Source organism: Chiloscyllium punctatum, chromosome 6, assembly GCF_047496795.1.
Source record: "Chiloscyllium punctatum isolate Juve2018m chromosome 6, sChiPun1.3, whole genome shotgun sequence".
Lineage (NCBI taxonomy): Eukaryota > Metazoa > Chordata > Chondrichthyes > Orectolobiformes > Hemiscylliidae > Chiloscyllium > Chiloscyllium punctatum.
This window is the reverse complement of record NC_092744.1, coordinates 60,293,298-60,320,376: the sequence shown is the minus strand read 5'-3', so window position 1 is coordinate 60,320,376 and position 27,079 is coordinate 60,293,298. Positions and strand designations below refer to the sequence as shown.

Below are 27,079 nucleotides of genomic sequence, written 5' to 3'. Positions count from 1 at the left end.
GGAAGGCAGAAGACTTATGCCAGAGGGCATAATCTCAGAATGAAGGTCATATATTTAAGATAGAGGTGAGGAGGAATTTCCTCTCTCAGAGGGCAATAATTCTGTGGTATTCTTTACCACAGAGGGCTGTTATGGAAGATTATTAAGCAAATTCAAGGTCAAAATAGACATTTTTAATCAAGGGATTTGGGAAAAGGCATGAAAGTAGAATTGAGAATTATCAGATCCTATTAAATGGCAGAGTGGACTTGGAGGGATGAAAGGCCAATGTATGTTCCTACATCTTATGGTCTTATGATGAAACAACATGCCAAGAGGAATATTGTAATTCTTCATCTTCTAAGGAACAATTATTGCAACTGATGACACAGCTAAGTCATCAGCAAAATTCAAGTAGCATTACTGACAATGTGAACATGTTTGGATCAGCAATATACAACAGAAGCTAAATAAAGATATTCAAGACATAAGTTGAAATAAGGAGTTCTTACTTCAACACTGATGTATTATAAGATTGAGAATGAAGGTTTGCCAACATAGTTTAACAGGAACACTGACCTCAGCGAGGGATGTCCAAGACATAATAGATCCTCCAGTGTAGAATGATTTTATAGTCCACGGCAGAGTCAAACACGGAATCAATAGTAACAGTTCTGAAGCTAGAGACTTGCCCAACTTCAAAACCTGAACAGAAGGTGTTTTGCAAGAATTATGAAACCTCCAAATTTTTTGAATTTGTAAAATGGGAAACTTGTTGGAAGATCAGTTAATGGTAAATGTATTCTATACATGAATATGTAATGTTAACTATATTGTATAAGTCAGTGGTACAATAGGGTTAATGTTGGACATTATATTAAGCTCTGAGGTAAAAACAATGACTGCAGATGCTGGAAACCAGATTCTGGATTAGTGGTGCTGGAAGAGCACAGCAGTTCAGGCAGCATCCAAGGAGCTTCGAAATCGACGTTTCTGATGAAGGGCTTTTGCCCGAAACGTCGATTTCGAAGTTCCTTGGATGCTGCCTGAACTCCTGTGCTCTTCCAGCACCACTAATCCAGAATTATATTAAGCTCTACCCAATATAATGATGTCATACCAACTTGGATGGGGGGAAAGCAGAATGGCTTACAATTTATTAGAGATATATTCTCAGTCTCAGTATTTAAACTACATTTAAGCTACATACCCTCATTTAAGAAAACAGCCTCTTGTCATTAAGACTCACCATTAGAAACCAAGTAGGCCCTTTGCTCCAGTCAAGGAAAGAGGATGGTGACAACAAACTGGTCTAACCACAAGCTAGTAGTCATTGGTATCACAACACAGAAAACAAATAATACAGCTAATTCAATTTTAATTAGGATGTGTGCTGGAAAAGTGGTGTTAAATTACACTTGTAATGTTCCCAAAAATAATATTATTATTATTAAGATCTTTGTATAATATTCCATTCTGAACAAAATGAGCTACATATTATTTACATGGACTTTTATCATTTTTCTCACTCCTTAATCATTTCTATTAACTGATATTTTATATTCTGAGCAGCCAAAACCACTAGCAAAGGAAACAAGTATTCCTGGCTCACTCACGAATGAAGTTCAATAATATGTTACTCTCAAGATCAATACTTCAAATCTGGAGTGACCGTCTACCAAAACCATTTCCATCAGAAATACATTATTCGTTTTAAGCATTTCACAAATCAACACTGAAGGATTGTGCGAATGCTTCTGGTAATTCAAATTTGAAACAACCCTGAGGGAGCAACATGCAAATTAATCTTTGAATATCATCATAACATTGATTAATGAAAATTAAAATCATGTCAAGATTTATTTAAACTACTGTAATTGGTTATATAATTTGTAGTATTGCAGATTTCTCACAATTGGCTTCATGAAATTTTGAAAAATTTGATACTGCCAACCTTACATGATATTACACGGTTTGCCAGTGTTAGATGAAATACTTGGGAGAACTAGAAAGGAAAGCTTATGATATAAGTAGATATTTTGGATGGGCATTAAAGCAGATGCTCAACTTGTTCTGACTGAGCACACAGCAGCAATCAGATGAACACATGTCAAACCCAATACACTGTGGGCCTGAGTAGTGGGAACATGTGAAAGGCATTGAATGACAACAGCCAACACAGCAAAAAAACATCCAGGTAAGATGCATTGACAAAATATTAACCTCCCATTTCCATGTTTATCCTGTATTCTGAATTAAAATAAATGGACTTCAAAAGCACTGAACACTGAGATTACCCTTTCATTTCAGTAAGCACTGTAACACTGTGATCTGACTGCTGACAATCTCATGAGAGCAATCAACAGGTTCTGTAGGTGAAAAAAAACTGGACTATGAAGTTTATTTCATTGTCAATAAAACAGTAACCATATATCATAGACTCCCTACAGTGTGGAAACAGGCTATTTAGCCCAACACGCTCACATCAACCTTCTGAAGAGTAACCCACCCAGACCCATTCCCCATCCCATTACTCTACTTTTAGCACCGACTAATTCACCTCGCCTATACATCCCTGAATGCTATGGGTAATTTAGGGTGGCCAATCCACCTAACCTGCACATCTTTGGATGGTGGGAGGAAACCAGAGCGCCCAGAGGAAACTCACACAGACACGGGGAGAATGTGCAAACTCCACGTAGACGGTCGCCCGTGGCTAGATCGATATATTTTCTTTGTGACACATATTGCACAGGTGTTAAGCACATCCAAGGCTGATGTTTAAATTTTAACTGGGAAGTAGGTATTCATAGAATGGCCAACTCATTGGCCAGCAAAAATATCCAAATTTCCTTTCACTGTACACACACTTTCATAATCTACTGATTCATTATGTGTACTTTCTAAACGTGAAGGACTCGTCATAACTCTTCATTCCTGATGAGATACCTTCTCTGTACTGCATTTTAAGACATACTTGGCTTTCATGAAGGTCAGAACTTACATAATTTATAATGAATGGCTTTTTTTTTAATTGCTATCCATTTAGCGATCAAGTGCGATATATGAGGTCACATTTTACAGTAATAAACATAGAAAATGAAGCATTAAACATTGTTTGTAATAAAATGGAAGGACAAGTTGAATTAAATGTACCAGGGACGTGTCCCATAAACCTCACAAATCCCTCATGGATCCATAAGTAAATGTACCATCTCGAACTCGATCAGTAAGAGTGCAGGTTTATCTTGATCTGTCTTCAATTAGCTATTTTCAACTGTGATAGCGGTAGGAAATTTAGAATGAGCCTTAGTGTCCTCAGGATTGACAAGTAAAAAATTAGTCAACATGCCTCTTGATAATTTCTGTAACAATGCTAAATAGACCATATGTGCACATGAATGTTGGAGAGAATAGACTCAGTTTTGTTTGTTTTGTCTCACGTGGTTAAACATCCTGTTAATACTTTCTGGCCGGGGAAAACAGAAAATTAAAATGTAAGCTAGATGTTATACAAAGTGAACTTCGCTTAAATGGCCATTTACAGTCCTTATACCAACTTCCTGAATGTTTGCTATGAAATAAAACTATCCCTGTTAATTATTTATGTTTTATTACAGTCACTATGGTCAAAGAGCACCTATCAAGTATTTTTTTCCCTTTTATTCTTTTATAGAGTGTGGTTCTCTCTGGCTTTGCCAGCCACTTGCTGCAATTGCCCCTGAATAGAGTCAACCACATTGCTTTGTGGGCTGGAGTCACATGCAGGCCACAGCAAGGATAGCAGACTACCTTCCCTTAACAAGAATGGTTGCATGAACAAGCTTCTTTAATTTACAGATTTATTAACTTAATTCAAATCCAAAGTGGGATTTGAACTCATTTTCAGAGAGGTAGGCTGTTTCTTCAGATTTCCTCATCTTATGACATTACTATTGTGCTAAGGTCATTGCCTAATTGTGTTATTAATCCAATATTAACCTGATAATGGCACAAACATCTTTACACGTTAAACATACAATTTGAGAACACAAGGAATGTTTTATTTGCTCATGATCAAAAAAAAGACTTTACGAATTAATTCAGAAGCCAAAAGTGTTTTTGGCTTCAATTCAAATAAGCTGACCAAATTATATGGAGAAAATGTTAATCTCCCAGAAAAGTGTTTTGTTTATATATTACCATAGCTTTCAAGCATGTTACTTCATAATGGACATCAGATTGGATTTCCTTCATGTCAAATGTTATAGGCTCATTTGAAAATAAATCTATTGATTAACTTCAGACTTAGAATGTATAAATCAGCATATAGTTAATTACAACAGCTCAGCAATATCAAAAGTGGCTTTGGCGTCATATATAGGCCAGTCCAGTTAAGGCTAGCAGATTCCTTCTCTCAAGGATATGAAGAGATCTAGCTGAAATTTTACAAAAAGAAGATAGTTTCTTAGTCACCACAGTGGTTTTGCAAATTCACCCAGATTGTTTTCTTTAAATGTAAATTCCATCAGACCCCACGGTGGGATTTAGAGCAACATTGCCAGATCACAAAATTACAAATGCAGCAACGTATCATAGTTTTCTCCTTCCCTTTCTCATAAATAGATTTGTTTTATAAACTAAAATGTTCTCTATTCTTCTCAGTTTCTTGTAATAAGATATGAATGCTTATCTTTTTCATTCAGAAGTCAAGCAGGTGTGCCACTTTTTAAAAATTTAATGATCTTCAATCAGTTTAATTATTGTTTATTTAGGGACAAAACCTAACCATTGGATGCTGAGTTAGCAGACAGTATTTCAAGCAAAAAGAACTAATGAATTGAAAAGCCGAGCGTGTGGTAACTGATATCAAGCTTCAGTAATTCATTCCATATCTCATTAACTTACAATGAGAATGGCAATGGCATGGAGACTTTGATAACTACTGTTCCTACTTTCTCAATGTTCATTAGCACTTTATTGCTTCTGTTCAGCTCCTGCCATATCGGTAATTTAAACCCATTACATTTCTGTAAGAGCATGTTTAAAGTGTTCTACCAGTATGAAGTCCACCTTCACCTTGCCAGTCTTTAACCCTGAAATTTATCATTGTTCCTCTTGCTATTCCACCCCTTAATTACAAGGTTAAGTGGCATTTAATCATTTTGCCTATCATCATTATCACCAGTCATTGCTACAAACTAAAAACTTTGCCAGAAATTACACCAGAAGCATAGGATGTTTCTGGAAACAGGAACAGGGACATAGGACATCAACACAGGAACTGGGATAGTCAATTCACCCTTGGAGTCTATTCCACCCATTCAATGATTGAGCAATCTACTAACTAATTCCATATGTCTATCTTAGCCATTTATCTCTTAAAACCTTTGATCAACAAATATCAGTCAATCTTAGATTTGAAAATCAATAATTCATCTAGCTTCAATCACCTTTTGTGGAAGATAATTCTTCCAAACTGTCCTAATGCAATTGTAAAGTTTTTTGTATTGGTTTTGACATTCCTTGCAAGTTTCTTTCCACTGAGTCTTTTTTGTTGTTTTTTGTATCTCTTCTGTTTGCTCAGATCTGTTCTATTTTGTACATTTTTGTATGCTTATTCACTTCTGGTTATAGTTTTCTCTTAACCTCTTCAGTTGTCAGTGGTTATTTTTGAAAAGTAAAGATCTTACCCCTCAGGGATCAGCAATAGTTTTATATTTCATTAAATTATTTTCAGAATATACCCCACTGATCTTCAGGCATTTTACTGATTAACAGACTTACTCAATTCATGGATAGTTTCTGTCCCATCACAGTGAAGTTAGCCTTAGCGAAATCTAAAACATTAGTAGCTGTTTCACGTTTCTTTCTTTTAAAAACTACACTGAACTGAAATATACCCTGTTTGCTACTAGATAAATATTCAAGCACCATTGAGATTTTAACTGTGGATGGACCTACATGAAGTAAAAAATATAGAAATATGAGTTAGCTCAGATACTAGAGGTGAAACACAGCTGGAGGCACTGAGAGGGGTAGTAACACATTTAACCTGAATTCTGCACCTGCACACAGACAAAGAAAGCAAATCATTTTTATCACACAAAGGGGATATAGCCACTATAATGTCTGTAAATGATAGAAATCATCTTTAATCTGGTTAAGGACAGATGATGGTAGACAGGTTGAGGGGAAATCATGTCACAAAGGGAGGATGGCCACTATAATGTTATAAAGCTCGAAAGAAATGTTTTGGCCCAAGTTGAAAGTTGTAAAAGCAGATAAAATGGAGACCTGTTTTTAGCATAAAAGACCCCATTACTATATAATTGGCACTGTTAGGGCCTTAATTATTTAGACAAACAACACAAGTGATATGGAATGCATACTGTGGAAGAATTGACTAACCCACAAAAGGATGCACTCTCTCTCAGTGTATCAACCAGAGATGCGTTTGTCTTGTAAGGAGTCATGAAGTACTGTAATCATTTTGAATTTCTTGTGATTCTATAGTCCAACAAGTTTATTTGGAGGCACTAGCTTTCGAAGCGCTGCTTCTTCATCAGGTGGTTGTGAAGCAGGACCATAAGACACAGAATTTATAGCAAAAGATTACAGTGTCGTGTGGCTGAAATGATAAACCTAGACTACCTTTCATCTTTTAGAATGAGTTTGTTCATTTTGGTTCTTTAATATCCCAGAACTTCTTTTAAGTCACATTCTCAAGATAACTTCAGCTTTTCTAACAAAAGGTCCCATCTCAGCTCAGACATTGCATTAAAGGTGTGAGGATAAGTCCATCTATGTCCCAATCTTGAGTCAGACTGGTTCTATTTCTAAAGAGACATTTATAGAATATTATATGGATTGACTGTAGGTTATGCATTTTTGAGCAAAACGGAATGTTCCTGCAAATAAAATTTTGCAGATACAAATTCACCCCAAAAACTTATATGTGTCTGTGTGCAAGAGAGACAGACAGCATGTGTACATGTGAGAGTGTAGGTGTGGGTGTGTGACTCACATGCACACTCTCACTCACTCTCTCCTGCACGCACACACAACGCACTCTCTCACATGCACTCATACCCACATGCATACATTCAGATGCACACACTCACTCTATCTCACTTGCATTCACACACTTATAAGTTTATGGAGTGAATTTGTATTTGCAGAATTATATTTGTAGGTACGTTCTATTTTGCTCAAAAAATGCATAACTTACAGTCAATCCATGTAATATTCTATAAATCCTACTTTAAAAATAGAACCAAGATTGGGACAGAGACGGGCTTTAACCTCACACTTTTAATGCATTGTCTGAGCTGAGATGGCACATTTTATTAGAAAACCTGAAGTTATCTTGAGAATGTGACTTAAAAGAAGTTCTGGGATTTACTTATTAAATAACTGAAATGAGCAAATGAATTCCACAAGATGAAAGACTTGATCTAGGTTTATCATTTCAGCTGCATGACACTGTAATCTTTTACTGTAAATTCTGTGTGTTATGGTCCTGCTTCACGACCATTGGAGAAGAAGCAGTGCTTTGAAAGCTAGTGCCTCCAAATAAACCTGTGGACTATAACCTGGTGTTGCGTGACTTTTTTGTACAATCATGGAGACAGACTCTTCAAATGCTATGAATGCACATAACTAATAAAACCCTTTGCATTGTTTGAATAAGCAGTGCCTTTGTCTTTTGCGTCACTTGATATAGAACATTCATATCAACCCTATCCCACATGACCTTTAGCAGTTTATGCCACTGCCCAGCAACACCAATATTCCATGAATGATTACAAAGAAAGTCTGGTTAATTGCTCATTATTAAATCCAAGTCTTTCATGCTTACTTGGTTTTAGGGCATATTATTGTGGTAAATCAGAACTCCTTACTTTTCAAATATGAGTTATTCTGCTTATCTGATAAAATTTTCAAATCCAACATTGAACCACTGTACTTTTGTTATAAGTGTGTCTAATCTCTGCATTTCTACATTTAACCATCCCTCTCCTGATACCAGGCGACTAATGGCAACACCCACTAGTCTTAAATTCTTTTCTATTCCTTAAGTAAACCCATTCTACAATGCCTGCTAACCTCTCCTTATATATTCTAGCTTATCATTGAATGTTTCATCCTTGAATTGTCCACACTGTTTATCCCACTGCCTTACTTTTCCTATTGTTACTGTAGATGTTATGACCTGTTTAATTATTCAGTTTATAATCCTGATTGTTTTGCACCCATGTTACCACACCATGGCTTCCATGTTGACTTTCTACCTGGAATTCTTTTTATTCCGAACAATAACTTGGATCATATATCCTCACTTGCCCTTTTGCTCTAATACTTCATTCACATATTTCTTAATTCTCTCTGTTAATTTTGATTTTTCTCATACATTAAGTGATCACCACAATGCTGGCTAATCACCCCTCTCCATTGTCATTCAAATAAACCATATCTTTTTAAGGCTTGGCAGGTGGATTACAGCTGGATGCGCTGCTTGCGACAACTTTCTTTATTTAGACAGGCTGGGGATTAACTCCAATGTACCCTGGCTTAACTACACCAATGGCTCAGCTCTCCATGACTAACAAGACCTGGCTTCGAAGCAGCAGTATTAGTACCACAAGTCCCTTCATGTTTTATTTCTTTCTTCTAGTTTAACTACTTTACACTCTTCAGATTTTCCTTCACAATTACTGCTTAAAGCCCAATTTCTGACTAATATTTTACTCTCTTAACTTCTGTTTGTTTTTGAACTGCTAAAGTGGAATATGTGGAACCCCTCTTTTTCATACCATTCTTTCAGGCACATGCTAACCTTCTTACTTCTACATCAAATTACATGTGTTTTAGGTAGTGATCTAGAGGTTAAACCCTGTGAGTCCTTGCTCTTTAAATCAGCTCTTTTTCTTGTACTTTCTAAACAGGACTTCCTGCCTACTCTTCCTTATGTTGTTAATCCCAGCATGGATCACAGTGCTTCTTCCCCATACTTCTAATGTCCTTTCAGGTTACTTTCAAATGTCCTTCACCTCAGCATCAGGCAAGTAATTATCAAGTCCCAACAGCTACCAAATTACTTTTCTCCTCCTCCTTTCAAACCCTTAGCCACCTGCAATGAGTTACCATGGTCAAATTTTAGTTGTCCTTCTGACAGTCTTTAATTGTATCATCCCAAGCAGCAAGTACATTGTACCTATTAGATAAGATCATTTTTGTCACATCAACTCCAGAATGGAACTGTGCCTTTCTACAAAATGAGATCAAGATTGGAGCAAACTGTTCAGATACGTATCTCTCTTATGCATCAGAATGTCTCCAACTCTCAAACAGTTCAATGAATCTGAACAGCAGAGATTCAAGACAGACTTATCTTTTTGTAGGTTTGTAGGTGTGCTTTTTTAGGACAGTCTTGTTGTCACAGATATAGTCCAGACTCACAAGCAACAATTTAGACATAGTTTTACTGCCTCAATGTGTGACTCTCAATCTCATGCCCACTCTAAACCTAACAAGATTATAAAAATCCAGACCCATCTATAACAGAATGTACATTCATACAATTACACAGCATGGAAAGGGTCATTAATGACATGTAAAATTTTTTCATTATCAATGAGTTTCAATGCAGAATGTAACATGATACAATTTATTTCACAACTTACTTTGTTCCTTTTCTCTGCTGCGTTGGTCACTGAATGTTGATAGAGAACAATATTTGGCTCTTAGAAGACTAGGCAAAAAGAAAAACTGAGAAATCACAACATTTACCAGCACCTACTCATAATAAAGCTAAACATCATTAAAACTTTTTATTTAAGAATCCAAGCAATTATTTTTAACTATAGTTAAAAGCAGTGATGTTTGAAAAAGGCAGCATGTAAGGTTGTGTACAGGTTGTCTTATTACTTGAATCAATAAAACAGTGCTGTAATTGATTGAAAATGTACCTTTTTTGTCACTGGTGCAACATCCCGTAAGTCTTAGTTTCACTTCTTAAGGATGTGACATGCAACAGCAAAACCTTGCTAGGTTAAAGCTTCGATATTGCATTGTATGCATATTCGAATCAAGTGCTCAGCAAATTAGTATGCAATTTGTTTTTGGCCACCATTAAGTGGAAAGGAATTGTATACGAGCATAAAACAGTCAAGGTATCAACACTAACATTCCAGGCCCCGATCCATTGCTTCCATGTATATCTTTTCAACCCTACCCATACAGTCCAAGGTCCCAGAATCCTGGTCTCTGCTAGGCTGGTAACAAATATCAATTCCTGCTTCTGATTGCTATCCAGAATATGCTTGTGTGCTCATGTCAAGTGGTGTCAAAGTTGAGCAGAACATGTCAACACTCAACCATTTTTTGATACGGAGGAATGCCATTATTGCCAATAAAATACATGAGGGGATTGGGCGAGGGGTGCAAAATGCCAAAGAACTCAAAAAATCCAAATTATTGAATAAAATGTATTGTATGCTGACTAAATGGAGCTAAAATTAAATGAAGACATAACAGTCTGGGGAGGGTTCAGGACATCCACTCACCTAATGATGTCTGCACGAGGCCCAATAGATTGCTATAATCAGTGGAGCAATTAATTTGCAGGTTGAAATTTCAGGGAAATGTAACAAGCACATGAAGCAGCAAGGAAATGAAAGTAAGAAAGCTTTTATGGATCAAAAGTTCACACAATAACAAGTAAAATATCATATTTGGACTTGCTCCCAGCTTTATTTCATTCAGCATATGATCCTTGTAAGTAGTGCTATAAATGAGCACCTCCACATATGTACAACCTAGAGTGCAGGATAGATCTTAAGACCATATAATGTACAAGCAGAATTAGGCCATTCAGCCCACTGGGTTTGGCCTTGCATTTGATCATGGCTGATTTGCACAAGAACCTATCTATCTCTGTCTTAAACATACTCAGTGACTTGGCCTCCAGTGCCTTCTGAGTTCCACAGATTCACCACTCAATGGCTGAAGACATTCCTCCTCAGGTACAGAGGGTCTTTTTTTTTCACTCTGAAACTGTGCCCTCATTCCAAGTCTATCCTACTAGTGAAAACATCTTCTCCAAGTCCACTCTCTCCAGGCCTCTCAGTGTTCTGTAAGTTTCAATCAGAACCACCCCCCCCTCTTCATCCTTCTAATTCCATCAAGCACAGACCCAGAGTCGTCAATTGGTCCTGATATTGCAAGCCCTTCATTTCCAGGATTATTCTTGTAAACCTCCTCTGGACCCTTTCCAATGCCAGCACATCCTTCCTTAAATATGGGGTCCAAACAGCTCACAATATTCTAAATGCAGTCTAACCTGAGCATTGTACAGTCTCAGCCATGTATCCCTGCTCTTGTATTCTAGCTCTCTCAAAACGAATGCTAACATTGCATTTGCCTCCCTGACTGCCTGAAAATCATAATGGATTGGTTGCCAATGGTAAGTCAACAGTCTTTCCTGGCAACATTTCTTGTCCTTGCAATGTTTCTATCTCCATGTTCCTTTTGAAAAAAAAGGGGAGAAGAAGATTGGAGAAGCACAACTCAACTTGTGGCTTTTAGTTTAATTAGAACAAAAGTTTACATTAACTAATTAATGCAACATCAAAACATTTAAGAATCATTGACTAAAAATAATGTTAATTTCAACAATACCTTGATCTGGTTGGTCGACCCAGCTGAATATCTGTGGCGCGATTGCGTATTCTATCCTTCTCTGTGAGATCATACACAGTTGAACCATAGACACTAGCAGACAGGTATTTATGTGTTCTCTCTGGTCTGTAGAATAGCTGTCTGTCAGAAGGAGGAATTGTCCAATTTCTTTCTGAGCTTGATAGCAGAGAAAAAGGTGATCTCAATAACTGTTCATTCTGAGTGAATTGGAAAGGAAATCAGTAAAACATTTGTGTCCATGAAATAGACAACAAAAATATAAGTTATTATTGTTTCTCGGAATCAACAATTTCACATTAGGGATTTTATTCTAAGCAAATATTACAATTTTAGTTCCAGTTGTAAATATTGTGAGGGAGAAATTTGACTTTTGTGACATGCAACAGATGGGGCAGGCTGAATGACATAGGACAGAGACAAACAGAATTCCCATGTACGTTCCATTTCCGTATAATCATTGAGCTGTTACTACAACTTTAACTACATGTTAGTAGATTTCCTATGCTCACTGAAGGTAAGGAAAAGAAAATCAGGCACAGCACAACATGAGCTATTCATTTGCAATCAATGGAATGCTTTCACTGAAGACAAATTTCACCCACAAACTTCTATTTATATATTACTTAGGTAAAGGTTAGATGCCATCCAAGAAGTCAAGAAAAGTAGGGCTGTGGTGCAGCCTCACAAGGGAGTAGCTGTTGTATGTGGGTCTGGAAGAGTCTGAAATTGATTACAATGATCATCACCCACGGTGATGATGTCATCAGGGAGAGTAAAGTAGAATCTCCTGAGATAGAGAGAGAGACATCTCCAAGGCTCAGTCCTCCCAACCATCATTATAGTAATGTTGAGCCTATTATAATTAGTAAATAGGTGCAGAGATGCAACAAACTACATCTTGCTAACACTGTTACAATGCGGAGGTTGAGCCCCTCTGTTAATTAAAACCAAACACCCAGAAAAGCTCACCTCACCTCGTAATCTGTTAAAATATGTGAGTGAGTGAAAGAGAACTGCTAATTTCCACTATTTGAAGACAAATAATAATTTATTTTCCTTACTCTAATGGTGAACATTAAACAAAACTATTAAGAAACCGAACACTCTTTCCCCTAACTAACCACTATCCCTTAACTGAACACAATTCTATCAATATGCTGTTCGATTAATGCAATCGTTAAACATTTTGGATGTAGGTTTGCTCGTTGAGCTGGAAGGTTCATTTCCAGAAATTTCGTCACCCTACTTGGTAACATCTTCTGCGGGCATCCGGGTGAAGAACTGCTGATGATTCCTGCTTTCTATTTATATGTTTGGACTTCTTTGGGTTTGTGATGTAATTTCCTGTGGTGATGTCATTTCCTGTTCTTTTTCTCAGGGGGTGGTAGATGCGGTCTAAACACATCAAGTTAGACCCATCTACCACCCCCTGAGAAAAGGAACAGGAAACGACATTACCACAAGAAATTACATCACCACAGGAAATGACATCACCAACCCACTGAAGATGTTACCAAGTAGGGTGACAAAATGTCTGGAAATGAACCTTCCAGCTCAGCGAGCAAACCTACATCCAGAACCTCAACCTGAGCTACAAATCTTCTCAAAACTCACTAAGAATTATTAAACATTGCATTAACTTAATCTCAAGTCTACACAGTCACACATGCTGTCTTCCTTCTGGTCTTCTGATTCTGCTGTCCTCTCCCTGGGTCTTCTTCTTCCTTTTTACTGCAAGTTTTTTTTAACAGGAAAAGGTACCTTTTGATAGATAGTGCTTTCTGATTTCTTTGAGAGTTTTTCATATTAGACGGGCAGTTAGCTCTCCAGCTCTATGGCAGTTGCTCTGCTGTTCAGTGACAGTTGCTCTGACCAATTTTCAAAAGACCCGCATTTTTTATACTCCCAACATCATTCCCTCTCATTGGTCCAATGTTGCCAATACAATAAATTTAAACTCATTTGGGTTTTAGTGTCCTGGGCATAGTTTATATTAATTGGTTAAACGTAAATTGTTGTCAAAACGGAACCAAAACTCAAGTGTCCGTTTAACAGCCAATTCTTTCATGTATCTATTTTGGAACAGGCCATCTCTTAGCTGTTCTGTTTAGGCAGCTGTGGCTGTACTTTAAATTTACTTTATAATTCAGGAAACACTTTCAACCTTAAAATGAACATACACTCTTTCAACTTCATAACAGCACAATACGACGATAATCATTAATAGTCAGAATGTAGCTACCCTCACACACACTAGACCACATAAGCAGAAAAAGAACCTGCAGACTCAGAAGATACAGGTGGCTACACATGCAACATGGTGGTCAGCATGAGATCTGAAGAGTTAATTTTTCAGCACCCAATCTGAATGAGTTAAGCACATTGGTGACCCAACCACATATTTCTGATTGTGAAGCCAGTGGACCCCAAAATACCTCATGTCGATGCTTAACACTGAAGAATTCTTCAAAGAATTACACGCAAAGCACTTTTTAGAATCTACACTGCAAATCAAGGAAATATGAAACTGAATTTCAAGGTGGCAATCAATGAGAGTGGGGAACAAACCCAGCCAATAATTAAATAGGCCTCTGAGATTGCGTGAGACCAAACCTAATTTTTAAGAAAACAGAGGGAAAATGGGGTTATTTTAAATGTCGCAGTAATTCAGGCTGAGAGGGTGAGAATTTAAAAGATCAGTTAAAACCATGCATCACCACCACAGGGCATGGATACCACCAGACGGGGCTAAGTAAAATGCAAATAACAAGGCCAGTAAAGAAATTTGCAAAATAAAGGAGTGGAGAGCAGGAGAAATGATGAACCTAATTATTTAAAGCAAATAAATTTGGGGCAATTTGAAGAAATGTGCAATTCTGCTCTAGTTATGGACATTTTGGGGGATACTTCAGTACAAACAAAAAGTTGGAACTTCCTTCAGTACAGCAGCGAAGGCAGATTAAGGCAGATGAAATACCATATCACATTAGGAAGCAGTGTCATCCAAAATAGTATTGCCAGGGAGATTTAATTTCAGAGATGGGTCAAATCAAAGTTAAATTGCATGTCCTGGAGAAAAATATTCTTGAGGAATAGATTCCTTTTTATACTGGATATTAAGTTAAAAGCTGAACAAGTAGATAGACTTCTGTACATAATTGGGAGTATATCTGATGATGTCATTACGCACTAAGGGTAAAAGAAACAACAGACGTATTAAATATAGATATTGAATACCTTTGGCAATTATTTAATTTTCAGAATGAACAAAATTTTTGAAAGAGCATGATTTACAGACAAGTTCAACATCCAGGGAATCTATAGATGACTTTACTGATGATCTGTACAGACCAGTGGAGAGTTGCAACTTCAATAACATTGTCAGGATTCTGAAAACTGATTTGTAGTAGACATTACTGATGAATCTTTGTCAGATTTATTAAAGTCCCTTAGAAACCCGAACTCGAGAAAGCCATTCAAATCGTGAATGAAGCAGAGTTCCAGAACTAACACAAATCAATCCTGATGGGCAATGATCATGATGAGCACAGGAGGTCTTTGAATCCATTCAATTCTTAAGGGACAGAACCATAAGAGACACAAGTGACAAGCCAATAAAATGGTTGGGCAGAGATCAGACACCAAATGTCCTTGTCAAAGTGATTCAGCCAAGGCAGCCCAGCTATTATAAAGCAAATGTTTTCCTGTAAATCAATGGGTCACTTTCAGAAAGTATGCAGAAGATACAGTCGCAGAAATACTACTGCAGAAAAGAAAAAAAATAAAGAATTACACACACCAAGGAGTAAATTAGATACAACAATAGTATGCAAACACAAAAACTTCCTAGATAAACTGTGACCCAGATGAAACATTCTAGCAACCAACATTTATGTCATTGGGCATCTCATAAATTCTAAGTCAGACACAGGAGTGAGTGTCATAATGTTATTAAATACAGCACCTTAGTTGAGCCAACACTTTATAGCTAATAGCAGTTCACCACACGTTCCAAGAGCTTCATATATAATGTTAAAAGTAGAAGCTACTCTCTAACATAGAGGGCACCAAATATTCAAAAAGCTATAGGTAATTCACAATTAGGTATTCTTAATCCTGAGTACAAAGATATGCATTGATCTCAATCTCATTTAAAAGTTGGATGGGGTTAAACAACAGCTGGTAATGGAACAGCTGGTGGAAGATTTTACAGTGCTCCATAAGCTCATGAAAGAACCTAAACAAAAAGCAGAATCCCCTGAGGTTAGTTACGTTGAAATAAGAAATTTGTTTCAAACCATCAGTGAAATGAAAAGCTGTGACTGTACTGATTTGGAAGAAATATCTTCTTCTGCTATAAAAACTGAAAAGAACTCAGTTTCCAGTACAAACAAACTTCAATAAGAAAGCCAAAGAGACACAATCGAAGAACCTACAACAGAACTGAGTCAGATTGAAACACCACACAGTGAACACCTAGTTATGACAAATTCAACTCACAAGTGAGATGCTATGGTCACTAAGAAAGGACCAGTTCAAGATGAAATCTAAACATTGCCAAAGGCATTGAGCTGTAGAGAGTTGTACAGACCCTATGCATTTGGACAGTAGTAATAGGATAGTTATCAAAGAAATGGGCCTTTCAGTTTACAGTGCTTTGGATAACATCCTGTTATTGAGATGGAGTGCTTTGAATTTTCATTGACTTCACCATTCGAGTTAATGAGTATAGATATAGTGTATCGATATAGTGTATTTCCTAAGTACACCTGATTTAATCACTCATATTCTGTTTTACACTCAAGTGCATTTTATCCTGAAAAAAGTGTTATATTTTGCTAGATGAATAAAAGGCATTTACATCAACACAGAAAACTCAAAACTGATTAGAGATCCTTTCACTACAAAATCAGCAAGTAGAGCTTTGTTAATTTATGTATTGACTATATTGAATCCCAATGTTTGAACAATCACCTCAGCAATTAAAGCTTTAATTGACAAACAAATTTTAAACAAGATGCACTAATATGTATTTGAAACCAAAACCAACAATAGAAACAATTCAGCACCTCAATGATTAAGATGCTTTTCTCACCTTTGCATCATTTTTAGTTTATATATTCATAATGGCTGATGTTCAAACATTATAATAGCAACATGATCACTTCAGAACCAGAACGGGAAACTGGTTAAAAAGGGCAGCACATGGAATTTTGAAACTAGTCATTTAGAACAATGCATAATCGAGCCTTCTGTGCAGCAGAGGAATGCTGTGTTCTGTTTCCCATTCAAGAACCTTCCAAAAAGGGAGAGTGTTCTTGCAGAAACAAAACAAACTAATACCAAAAGGTGTACTGGAATAACAGCATTTCCATTTTATACAAACTTCATAAAGGATAAATATTGGTTAACTAAGTTGGTTAAATATTCAATACATGCTCTTAGACAATTGTGTCACATTGCCAATAACTTCCTCACTCTTGTTTTAGCTTGGGCAGTGTCACTAACACAACAACCTTTTCCATTGCTTTCACTGATTTAGCTCAAACATTCAACTTGCAGGACTAGAAATAATATAACAAGTGAAAATGATTTTAAATGTATAAAAAGTGCTTTAAAAAAGTTAAAGAAATGTATGTGTTTTAAACAGTTTAACAGATTTATGTAACTTTTTTTGATGAGCAATTCTGTAATTAGGTGTGCATAGCACTCTTTCATGGAACAGGAAATGGCCATTTGGCAAGATACGTTCAGGTAGTTTTAAGCCAAGTACAATATAATCTTGTAAAGAAAACTTCCGAATCCAGCAGTAAATTGTATCATGGAAAAATGGATCTCCCATTGAAAAATACATTTAATGTGTTATCATTTTTATTTTACTCAAAATAATTTATTTTTGCAGGACCAAGTTTTGAAGTCAGTTTTCTTATAGCAACTAAATCCATATGTTTGAGTAATGTACACACTTACACTGAAATCAAAATTTGTTGGGCTATATTTTTGATCCCTTCCCTTGCTAGTATCCATTACTAACTGTGATTTCATGGACAGCAAGCCTCAGGTATTTCATTCTTCCCATTCTATATGTGTAAGAGGTATTTGATACAAGGGAAACAATATCACAACTTTTTCTGTATCTAAATTCCACATGCCTACTTTTCAGCAGAAGCCACTGAACAGAAGGCTGTGGCAAGAATCCTAATTTTTCCCTTCTTTGAGGGATCTTAACTCCAAGGTTTTACGGAGCAGGCAGGGTGGCCACAATGAAAATGACAAACCCAACGGGATAACTCAAACCCAAATCGAGCCTCGTAGAAGCTCGATACATTTTTTTTCACTTGTGTGTTGTGGGTGTCGATAGCTGGCCAGCAGGTTTTGCCCATCCCTAGTTGTTCTTGAGAAGTGGTGGCCTTCTTGAACCACTGAGGCCCATCTAGTATAGGCAGACCCACAATGCCCTTAGGGAGGGAATTCCTAAGTTTTGACCAGCGACAGTGACGGCAATGTATTTTCAAGTCAGGATGGTGAGTGGCTTGGAGGGGAACTTGTAAGTGGTACTGTTTCCAAGTATTTGCTGCCTTTGTCCTTCCAAATGGAAGTGGTCATAGGTTTGGAAAGTAGTTCTAATGATCTTTGGTGAATTTCTGCAGTGCATCTTGCCAAAAGTATACTCTGCTGCTATTGAGCATTTGTTGTGGACTTGTGGATGTTTATGGATATGGCACCAGTCAAGCCGGTTGCTTTGCCATGGATGGTGTCAAGCTTCTTGAGTGTTGTTGGAGCTGCATCCATCTAGGCAAGTGAGGAGTATCCCATCACACTCCTGACCTGAGCTTTGTAGATGGTGGTCAGGCTCTGGGGAGTCAGGAGGCAAGTTACTCACCACAGTATTCCCAGCCTTAACCTGCTATTGTAACCAATATGCTCATGTAGTGAGTCCAGCTGAGTTTCTAGTAAATAATAACCCCAGGATGTTGATTCAGTGATGGTAGTATCATTGAATGTCAAGGGATGGTAATTAGATTGTCTCTTATTAGAGATGGTCATTGCATGGCATTTGTGTGATATGAATGTTACTTGCCATTTGGCAGCCCAAGCCTGAAAATTGTCTAGATCTTGTTGCATTTGAGCATGGACTACTTCAGTATCTGAGGAGTTATGAATGATTCTGAACATTATGAAATCCACAAATATCTCCACTTTGGACCTGATGATGGAAGGAAGTCCATTGATGAAGCAGCCGAAGATATTTGGACCTAGGGATACTACCTTGTAGAACTCCTGCTGAGGTATCCTGAAAGATATTCTGAGATTCTCCAACAACCATAACCATCTTCCAGGTATGTTCCAGGTTGAATTCCAACTAACAGAGAAAGTGCGTCCTGATACCCATTGATTGCAGTTTTGCTCGGGCTTCTTGATGCCTGAGTACAGTCTTGATGTCAAGGTCTGTCACTCTAACCTTAGAGTTGGAGAAGCAACTCAGTTAAGTATCTATTTTCAAATCTTTGAAAGGCTCCTTGTGACCCTAAAGGGGTAAGAGGTGAAACAAGAAAAAATTGAACCTCTCTGTCCTAGATATTTTCATAATTTCTTCTACATTTGGTCAAACAGCTATAGATTAATCTCAAACATTGCGCTCATCAAGACTTGGACACAAGCTGACAGTTTGGGCGATCATTGGCTGGAGGTGCAGCAGGAACACTGAAATCTTAGTTCACAGATCAGGCAGGTAGACTCTGATTAGTCAAATGGGAATCCGTACCGTCTTCAGATAATGTATAAATGGATGTTCCTTTCTCAAATCTGTTTCTTGCATGTCAATCCTGGGTGGGGAGCTGTACCAAGTAGGCAGCACAGAGGGCATGCAAGGTTAGTATTGTTGTAAGTGGGTGAGGGTGAATAGGGTACATGTCGCGGGCAATGATGTTAGAGCATGAGTCTTGTGGGGAGATGGGTACAGCCGCAGAGATAGAGTGTGAGGTATCAGAGAGAAGACGGTGCCAGATGGAATAATATCAGTTTCCCTTCCTTATCACAGAATCAAAATCTTGGAACTCCATTATTAATGGCATTGTGGGTATCCTACAATCCAAATACTGCAGCAGTTCAAAAAAGCAGCTCAGTACCATGTTCTCCATGGCAATTAGAGACAGGCAATTAGTGTTGGCCTAGCCAATGACACTTTTATCCTACAAACAAATAAAAACAAATCTCCAGTTGGAAGCAGAGGCCACCATTACCAATTCAGAATAATATGTCTCCCGTAAGTATTGTACACACTTGCTTATTGAGGGGAGGGTTGTGTGTGTCATTGTACAAGTAACACAAGATTTTGCTTCTCAGTTAACTCATGCATATACAAGAAATTACAATTAAGGGGACAAAATGTTTGGTGACAACTGTTCTTCTTTCATGTTTGTAATCCTGGCAAGACAAATGTAATATAGATCAGAATGTTCTATTTTCACACCAAAAGTGAGATAATTTGGAGTACAGAAACTATTAGTCTATGAAAGTAGGTCAATACACTGGATTTTCCATCAAGCTGGTTCTGATGGGCTTTCTGCAACATTTAGGACTCAGGATGAGGGAGTCCTGACCTTCAAGAGCTGTCAATTATTTAAAGGCTGGCAGCTCCAGAAGTTGGCAGTGCAAAGGTGACAGCCATGGCTGCTATCAATGCAACACCCCTTGGAATCCCAGGATGGCGAATTGTACATGGTAAGGTTGCATTTATTGGGAGTGGGTGAGCGTGAGCGGAATGGGGTTCTCGTGGGTTGGGAAGGGGAAACCAAAAGCAAGGCCATGGGGTGCTAGCCCAGTTGGCCTAACATGCACAGATTTATAGTCCTGGATGGACCCCACCCAGCAACTGACAGCCTACCCACACTGGTTAAACCAGTCAGGGAGATTGCAGTAACAGCGGTAGTGCTTATATTTTCCCCAGACCCATGTTGTGTGTGTGTGTGCAGGTGTGAGACACAGTGAGACACAACAAGTGTACAAATCTTCACTTAATTTCCACCACCAGGAAGAATGGAGACACCAGAATGCCAACACTCATTGTTAGCAGCATTTACACAGCTGCTGGTTTGAGCAGTAGTTGAGGAATGATTGCAGATGAACTGGAGCTGAAGGGTTTGTACTATTAAATTCATCAAATAGCTGATTGGTTTGTGGATGAGTGACCAGTAATCAATGACAAAGATCTTCTGCTTACTGTGTGATTGGTTCTCAGGTAGCTGAACAGCTTGGGGGTGTGAACAGGATTATGAAAAGCCTTCAGATCTCCACAAGAGCTCTCTTTTCCTTCCAGTAAAAGCCACTTTAAGCCTAAAGAAAACCAGTTTATTGAACCTGAAGCAGTTGTTGCAAGCTATGACTTTTAATTAATATGTCCAAGACTTTTTCTAAGTGAGAACCAGCTCCTGTACCTCCTGCAAACCAATGGAAGTATTTAAAGAAGGAAGACCGCAAAGTAGCGTTTTGAGCAACACTAGAACCATCCTGTGAGCAGAGCTTGCTAGCCTGCTTTTGCAGGTTTTCCTCTATTTGTAACACCAATATTTTGTGTGTGTGCGTGCATGTATAAGAAATGGGAAGTTTAGAAAGGGATTAAAAGTTTAATTAATAGAGCTATATGCCAATTGTTCATAATTGTTTACCTGTAGCTAGAAATTACTTACTTAATATAAATAGTAATTCTTGAATACAGATATCTGGTCTGTACTTCTGGTCAACATGAATCTGAAAATTAGAAACTGGTGAAATCAGAATACCTTTTTAAGATCTTTTAATTGATGTGTTGACTCCAGGAATAGTGGGACTTGATTTTGAATGTACTTACCTCAGTGAGATATAACATTTAAGTTTTATTATTCTAAACTAATTAATATTATTTCCTGTGGAAATTCTGTTCTTGGCAATGTGTGCCCAGCATTAAATGTGGAAAATGTTCAAATTCACACTTCAAGTAGCAGTTGGAAGTGAGCATATTGTCCAGGTTCAGAAATAGTGTGAGGGAAAACTAACTCCAAAGTGATCATGTTATGGAGCATAATTCATGCAGATACAAAAGTTTTCACATTCATTATTTTACAATTATTTCTAACACTAATAGTATAAAATTAAATGTTTAATCATTCTTTGGTGTGCATGTATTCCATATACCAAAATTTCTTCTCTTCTCTCCAATTAGCAACAGAATTTAACTTAAGATAAACAGATCCTACATCTTGAGAAACAAAAGTTTTTTTTAATTCAAAATTGTTGTTGTTTTAGTTTTCTTTCACTGAAATAGGTGTCAGTGGTCAAGATAGGATTTGTTGTCCATCCCTAATTGACCGGAAGGGTAGTTAAAAACCAACCATGCTGTTGTAAATCTAGATTCACAGGTCAACTAGACCATGTAAGTATAACAGATTGCCTTCCTTAAAGCACACTAGTGATCAAAATCGGTTTTTATGCCAGCTAACTTGTAGTTTCACAGTACGTCAGTCCCCATCATTGAGTCTAATCCAGCTTCCAATTCCAGGTATATTAATTATTTTGAATTTGAATTCCACCAGCTACTAGGCTACTATTTGAATGCACTCCCTAAACTATTATAAAACCAGAAAATGATACAGGAAACTCAACAGGTCTGCAGCACCTGTGGAGAAGGAAATGTTTGAAGTCCAAAGACTCTTCTTTAGAACTGAAGGGGACTTGAAAAGATTGCATTTATATTGCTGACAGAGGAAGGACGAGCAGGTGGGACAGATGGTGAAGGTGCTCAGAGCGAAGGACAAATGGATAGCTAACGTTGGTAAAGGAGAGAGTGAAATGTGAATATGTATTAACGGATGGTACAAACAGGAGAAAATAGATTTGCTTTTCTGCCAGGAAAGGCAACAGTACACAAACAAAAGCAGAAATTGCTGAAGAAACTCAACAGATCTATCAGAATCTGTCGAGAGAAAGCAGAAGTAACATTTTGAGTCCAGTGCCCCTCCTTCAGAAAGGCACAAATAAGATGTGGTGATGGGAATTAATGTTGCCTTACAAGTGAGTCCACAAGACTCTACTCGGGTCTGTCTAATTTATTGCTGAGTGACAAACCAAGCATATTGCAGCCAAATGCAGAAGGAAAATGTTGAGGGATTTGAGAATTGAAACAAAAATTTAAAAAAAAAGGCCATGAGAAATATTCTGTTGGTGAGGTAGCATCTGTGGACAGGAATATAGAGTTAGTGTTCTGGTCTTTTTTTCCCCAAGCCAACTGAAGTCCAAATTATTGGGCAGACTCTAAAATAGCAGAATAAAATGGAAGGACCCATATCCAGGATTCACAGCCCTATTATGACTAACTCTTCCTTGCCCATGCAATTGCACATTTCTACATCTATGACTGTTTAAGCACAATACTGCACAACTCACCTGTTCTCAGCCACTTCCCATCTACCAGACTTCCCGCTACATAGTTGAACCCGGGCATCTTACCACTGTTGGCCATTTCAGTCTGGGGCTATGACATTCATGGGAGCCTTAAACGATTCAAAAATGTGACTTTTATTTACAAATATTAAAAGCAAACAGAAATCTAACAAAGACAAGCTGCAAGCTTTTCCTAGAATTTACAAACAAATTCCATTGATTTGGAGCAACAATTATTTTCCAGTCCATGATTGATTACTGCACCCAGATCTCATCAACTGCAACTGCCTGTCTGGCTGCAGCACCTAATCAAGCTGCACTCCTTTATGTACAAGATGATGTTTCTCCTGCTCAATGATCTTATCCTCAGAAGACTGCTGCCAATCTCCCAGATCCTCAGCATCCATCACATTCCCTTGTTGCCTACTCCAGCTGTGCAGAGCACAGCACGCTTGGGTTGTGTGGCACAGTCTGCCATGGTATATTGCAGGCCCTGTTCAAACCAGTTCAGGCTGGGAACCTGGTCTGCAGGATGTCTATTGGACATCTATCGGCTGGTTATCCTCATTGTGGTCCTGGTGGAAGAACAAGCTACACTTGTTCTAAGTCAGGGGTTGTGCAATGGAATCATTAGCAATGGTTACGGTGACTAACCCGTGCCCCCCACTAACCAGCCCTGCAAAACATCTGAACCTGAAATGCAGTAGGGACACCAATGTTCTGAAGAATGTAGGAGTTGTGGCAGGGTGCTAGGTGTGAAACTCTAAAGAAGTGAGACTGATGATCACAGATCATTTACACATTGATGGAATGGAATCCTTTTTATTGCTGAACTCAGCTGCAATATGACCTAGCATTCTCAGTGTGGCACATAGAACATAGAATCCCTGCACAGTGGAAACAGGCCTTTCAGCCCAACAAGACCACATCGACCCTCCAAAGAGTTACCCATCTAGACCCATTCCCCTACATTCTGACTAATGTACCTAACCTACACATTGCTGAACACTATGGACAATTCAACATGGTCAATTCACCTAAACTGCACATCTTTGGCTTATGGGAGGAAACTGGAGCACCCGGAGGAAATCCACGCAGACACAGGGAGAATGTGCAAACTCCACACAAGACAGTCGCCCAAGGCTGGAATCGAACCCGGATCCCTGGCACTGTGATTTAGCAATGCTAACCACTGTGCCGCCTGGTAGCTAGTTATGTTACCAAATCCTACTGGCCAGGCTGCAGCACTGACCTTGACATGGGAAAATGAGATAAAGCAGTTTGATATGGCACAAGTAGCATCAGCCACAGGCTGGATGGGTTTGTGGGTGGACACCTGAGAGATCACACATTGCCCCTACATTTCTCTCTGGAAGGATCCAGTTATTTAGATGTTCAAAGCAGCTGTCACCTTGATTCTTACCCTTCAGGGCACAGGTCCTTATCCAGTAGCTGGCATAGTTCAGCCAGTGTTCTGTATATCCTTTACCCACACAAACACTGCATTTAACTCATGTGGAGGTAATGACATCCAGGATGAAATACCCTGGTCCTACTGAGGCTCCGACACATCCTGTGGAACCCTTCAGTTGCAACCACTTCATATGGACGCTGTTCAGCATTTGCAGTTTACTGCTGGTTCAGGGTCTCCTGGCATATCTGTTCCTCCACCATCCCCCTGCACCTTTGTTCTATTGCAGCAATTACAATAATCATACCTACTGTGGATAGTTCATCAGGCTTTCATGCTTTTTGTAACATAAGGTACAGAACAACTTCTTGGCAATGAGAACAATCAACAGTCTCATCTCGAACAATGAAGACATTGCACACTTCCCCATAGAGTGAGAGACTGGAGCACTCTTGCAAGAAGTCGCCTGTATCAACTCATCTCAGATCTTTGATGTAGGACCTCATTTTGACACATGCTGCACCAATCATGTGGGAAATAGATGTCCTACTCCCTAAATGCTACCTGGATAACGAAACCTTCCCCCAACCTTCCATCACTCAAGCATCATTGTATATCAGAGAGCCCTGCATTGTATTTACTAGTCATTGTATTTATCTTTGAAAGTTGCCACCCAGGTAAATAGTGCTGTGAAGAAGGCATATGGTCTACTGGGCTTTATTGGTAGACGAATTGAGTTCTGGAGTCCTGAGGTCATGTTGCAGTTGTATAAGACTCTGGTGCGGCCTCATCTGGAGTATTGTGTGCAGTTTTGGTCGCCATATTATAGGAAGGATGTGGAGGCATTGGAACAAGTGCAGAGGAGGTTTACCAGAATGTTGCCTGGCATGGTAGGAAGATCGTATGAGGAAAGGCTGAGGCACTTGGGGCTTTTCTCATTGGAGAAAAGAAGGTTTAGGGGAGATTTGATAGAGGTGTACAAGATGATTAGGGGTTTAGATAGGGTTGTCAGTGAAAACGTTTTTCCGCTAATGAAGTCAGCTGTTACCAGGGGACACAGCTTTAAATTAAGGGGTGGTAGGTATAGGACAGATGTTAGGGGTAGATTTTTTACTCAGCGGGTTGTGAGTTCATGGAATGCCCTGCCAGTAGCAGTGGTGGACTCTCCCTCTTTATGGTCATTTAAGCGGGCATTGGACAAGCATATGGAGGTTATTGGGCTAGTGTAGGTTAGGTAGGCTTCGGTCGGCGCAACATCGAAGGCCGAAGGGCTTGTACTGCGCTGTATTTTTCTATGTTCTATGTTCTATGTTCTATGTTCTAGGAGTTGAAGGAACCTATTCCAAGCCCCTATGCACGTTAGGAATGCCATGCATTAGCTCTGTGCATTATGGTGTGTTGGGGCCTCTCCTATGTTTACCTGTGATTACTTCTGTTTCACACAGATGCCTAGTTTGAACTCGCAAGAACCAATAACATAATCAGCATTGCTTGTAACCAGCATTTGCGTCCCACATACTTGTACACTGTATGCATATTGTTGCAAATAATGTGAAGCTGCTCTGTGTAGCTGCCAAATTGAGGAAATTGTCCCCTTGTAGAGGGCCTCCTGTCACTTGGATGTGAAGCCGCATTTTTGGCCAGCACACTGATACTGACTCCCCCCACTCCAGGCATGGTCCCAACCATTTTCCATTTGCAGGCCTCTTTTTTTTTAGCTATTGATTATTGAAGAAAATGTAGGTTCTGCTAGACATCAAAAGAACCAAGCTCAGCTTGATCATAAGGTGCTCCAAGCTCAAGCACCATCACTCATCACTATCAATCCCCCACATGTTTCTACCCAGCATCTCAAATAAAGACTCCAACAGTGTATCTCGGCTCTGACACCCATCACAATAGCTTGTCGATGCCCACCATCATGCTGCACAGGCTACAATGGTGTTGTCCACCTCTCATCCCTGGCTGTCTCCTACTCCCACAGCATCCCATGTCCTGCTAAGTGCTACCCTCCTTCCCCAATTTGTGTGCTGAGTTTCTTTCCATCACCACCCTTGTACTCTTCACATCACAGGCTGCTGCCTACAATCCCTGAAGTTGATCCCCTCCACCTCACTACCTCTACAGTGCCCCAGCTACTCCTCCTGAAACTCATTCCACTAACACTCAGGTCTAAGCATGACCCACTCCCCAGACTATCATGGGGTCTGTTTCCTACAATGACCACTCCAAGTGACAAATGACCAAAGACAGATGTTGCCTTGTACTGACACCTCTTAACAGCAGCACTCGCTTGACCCAACTGAGGCCTGCTCCCACTTGGGTTTGAGACACGGTCATTTGGTTGATGCACTTGCTGTGTGTTTGTGATGCTGGCTGCTGGCAAACACTGTAGGTGTGAGATTGACTAAATAGCAATTTGCCATACAGCAACATGTCTAACCCCTTGATTGATGAGAGCTGACAAGTATGATACACTGCACAGCTTTGTGTCTGCACTAAGCAGCAAAACAGGACAGAGATACTGTGAGCACTCAAGCTCTGGTTGAGACATCCGCATTTCAAATGTCAAAGTAAGACAAGTAAGGA

At 38.8% G+C, this 27,079-nt stretch overlaps 1 protein-coding gene across 1 annotated transcript in view; it reads right to left on the bottom strand.

Moving 5' to 3' along the window:
- The window catches only part of LOC140478424 (uncharacterized), a 361,667-nt gene that overhangs the window by 70,136 nt on the left and 264,452 nt on the right, over nt 1-27,079 (bottom strand). The window contains exons 4-5 of the mRNA XM_072571690.1: nt 11,641-11,858; nt 9,645-9,712 (exon numbers count right to left, since the gene is read on the bottom strand). Coding sequence (XP_072427791.1) covers nt 9,645-9,712; nt 11,641-11,858 — 286 coding nt within the window. The remainder of the gene's footprint in view (nt 1-9,644; nt 9,713-11,640; nt 11,859-27,079) is intronic.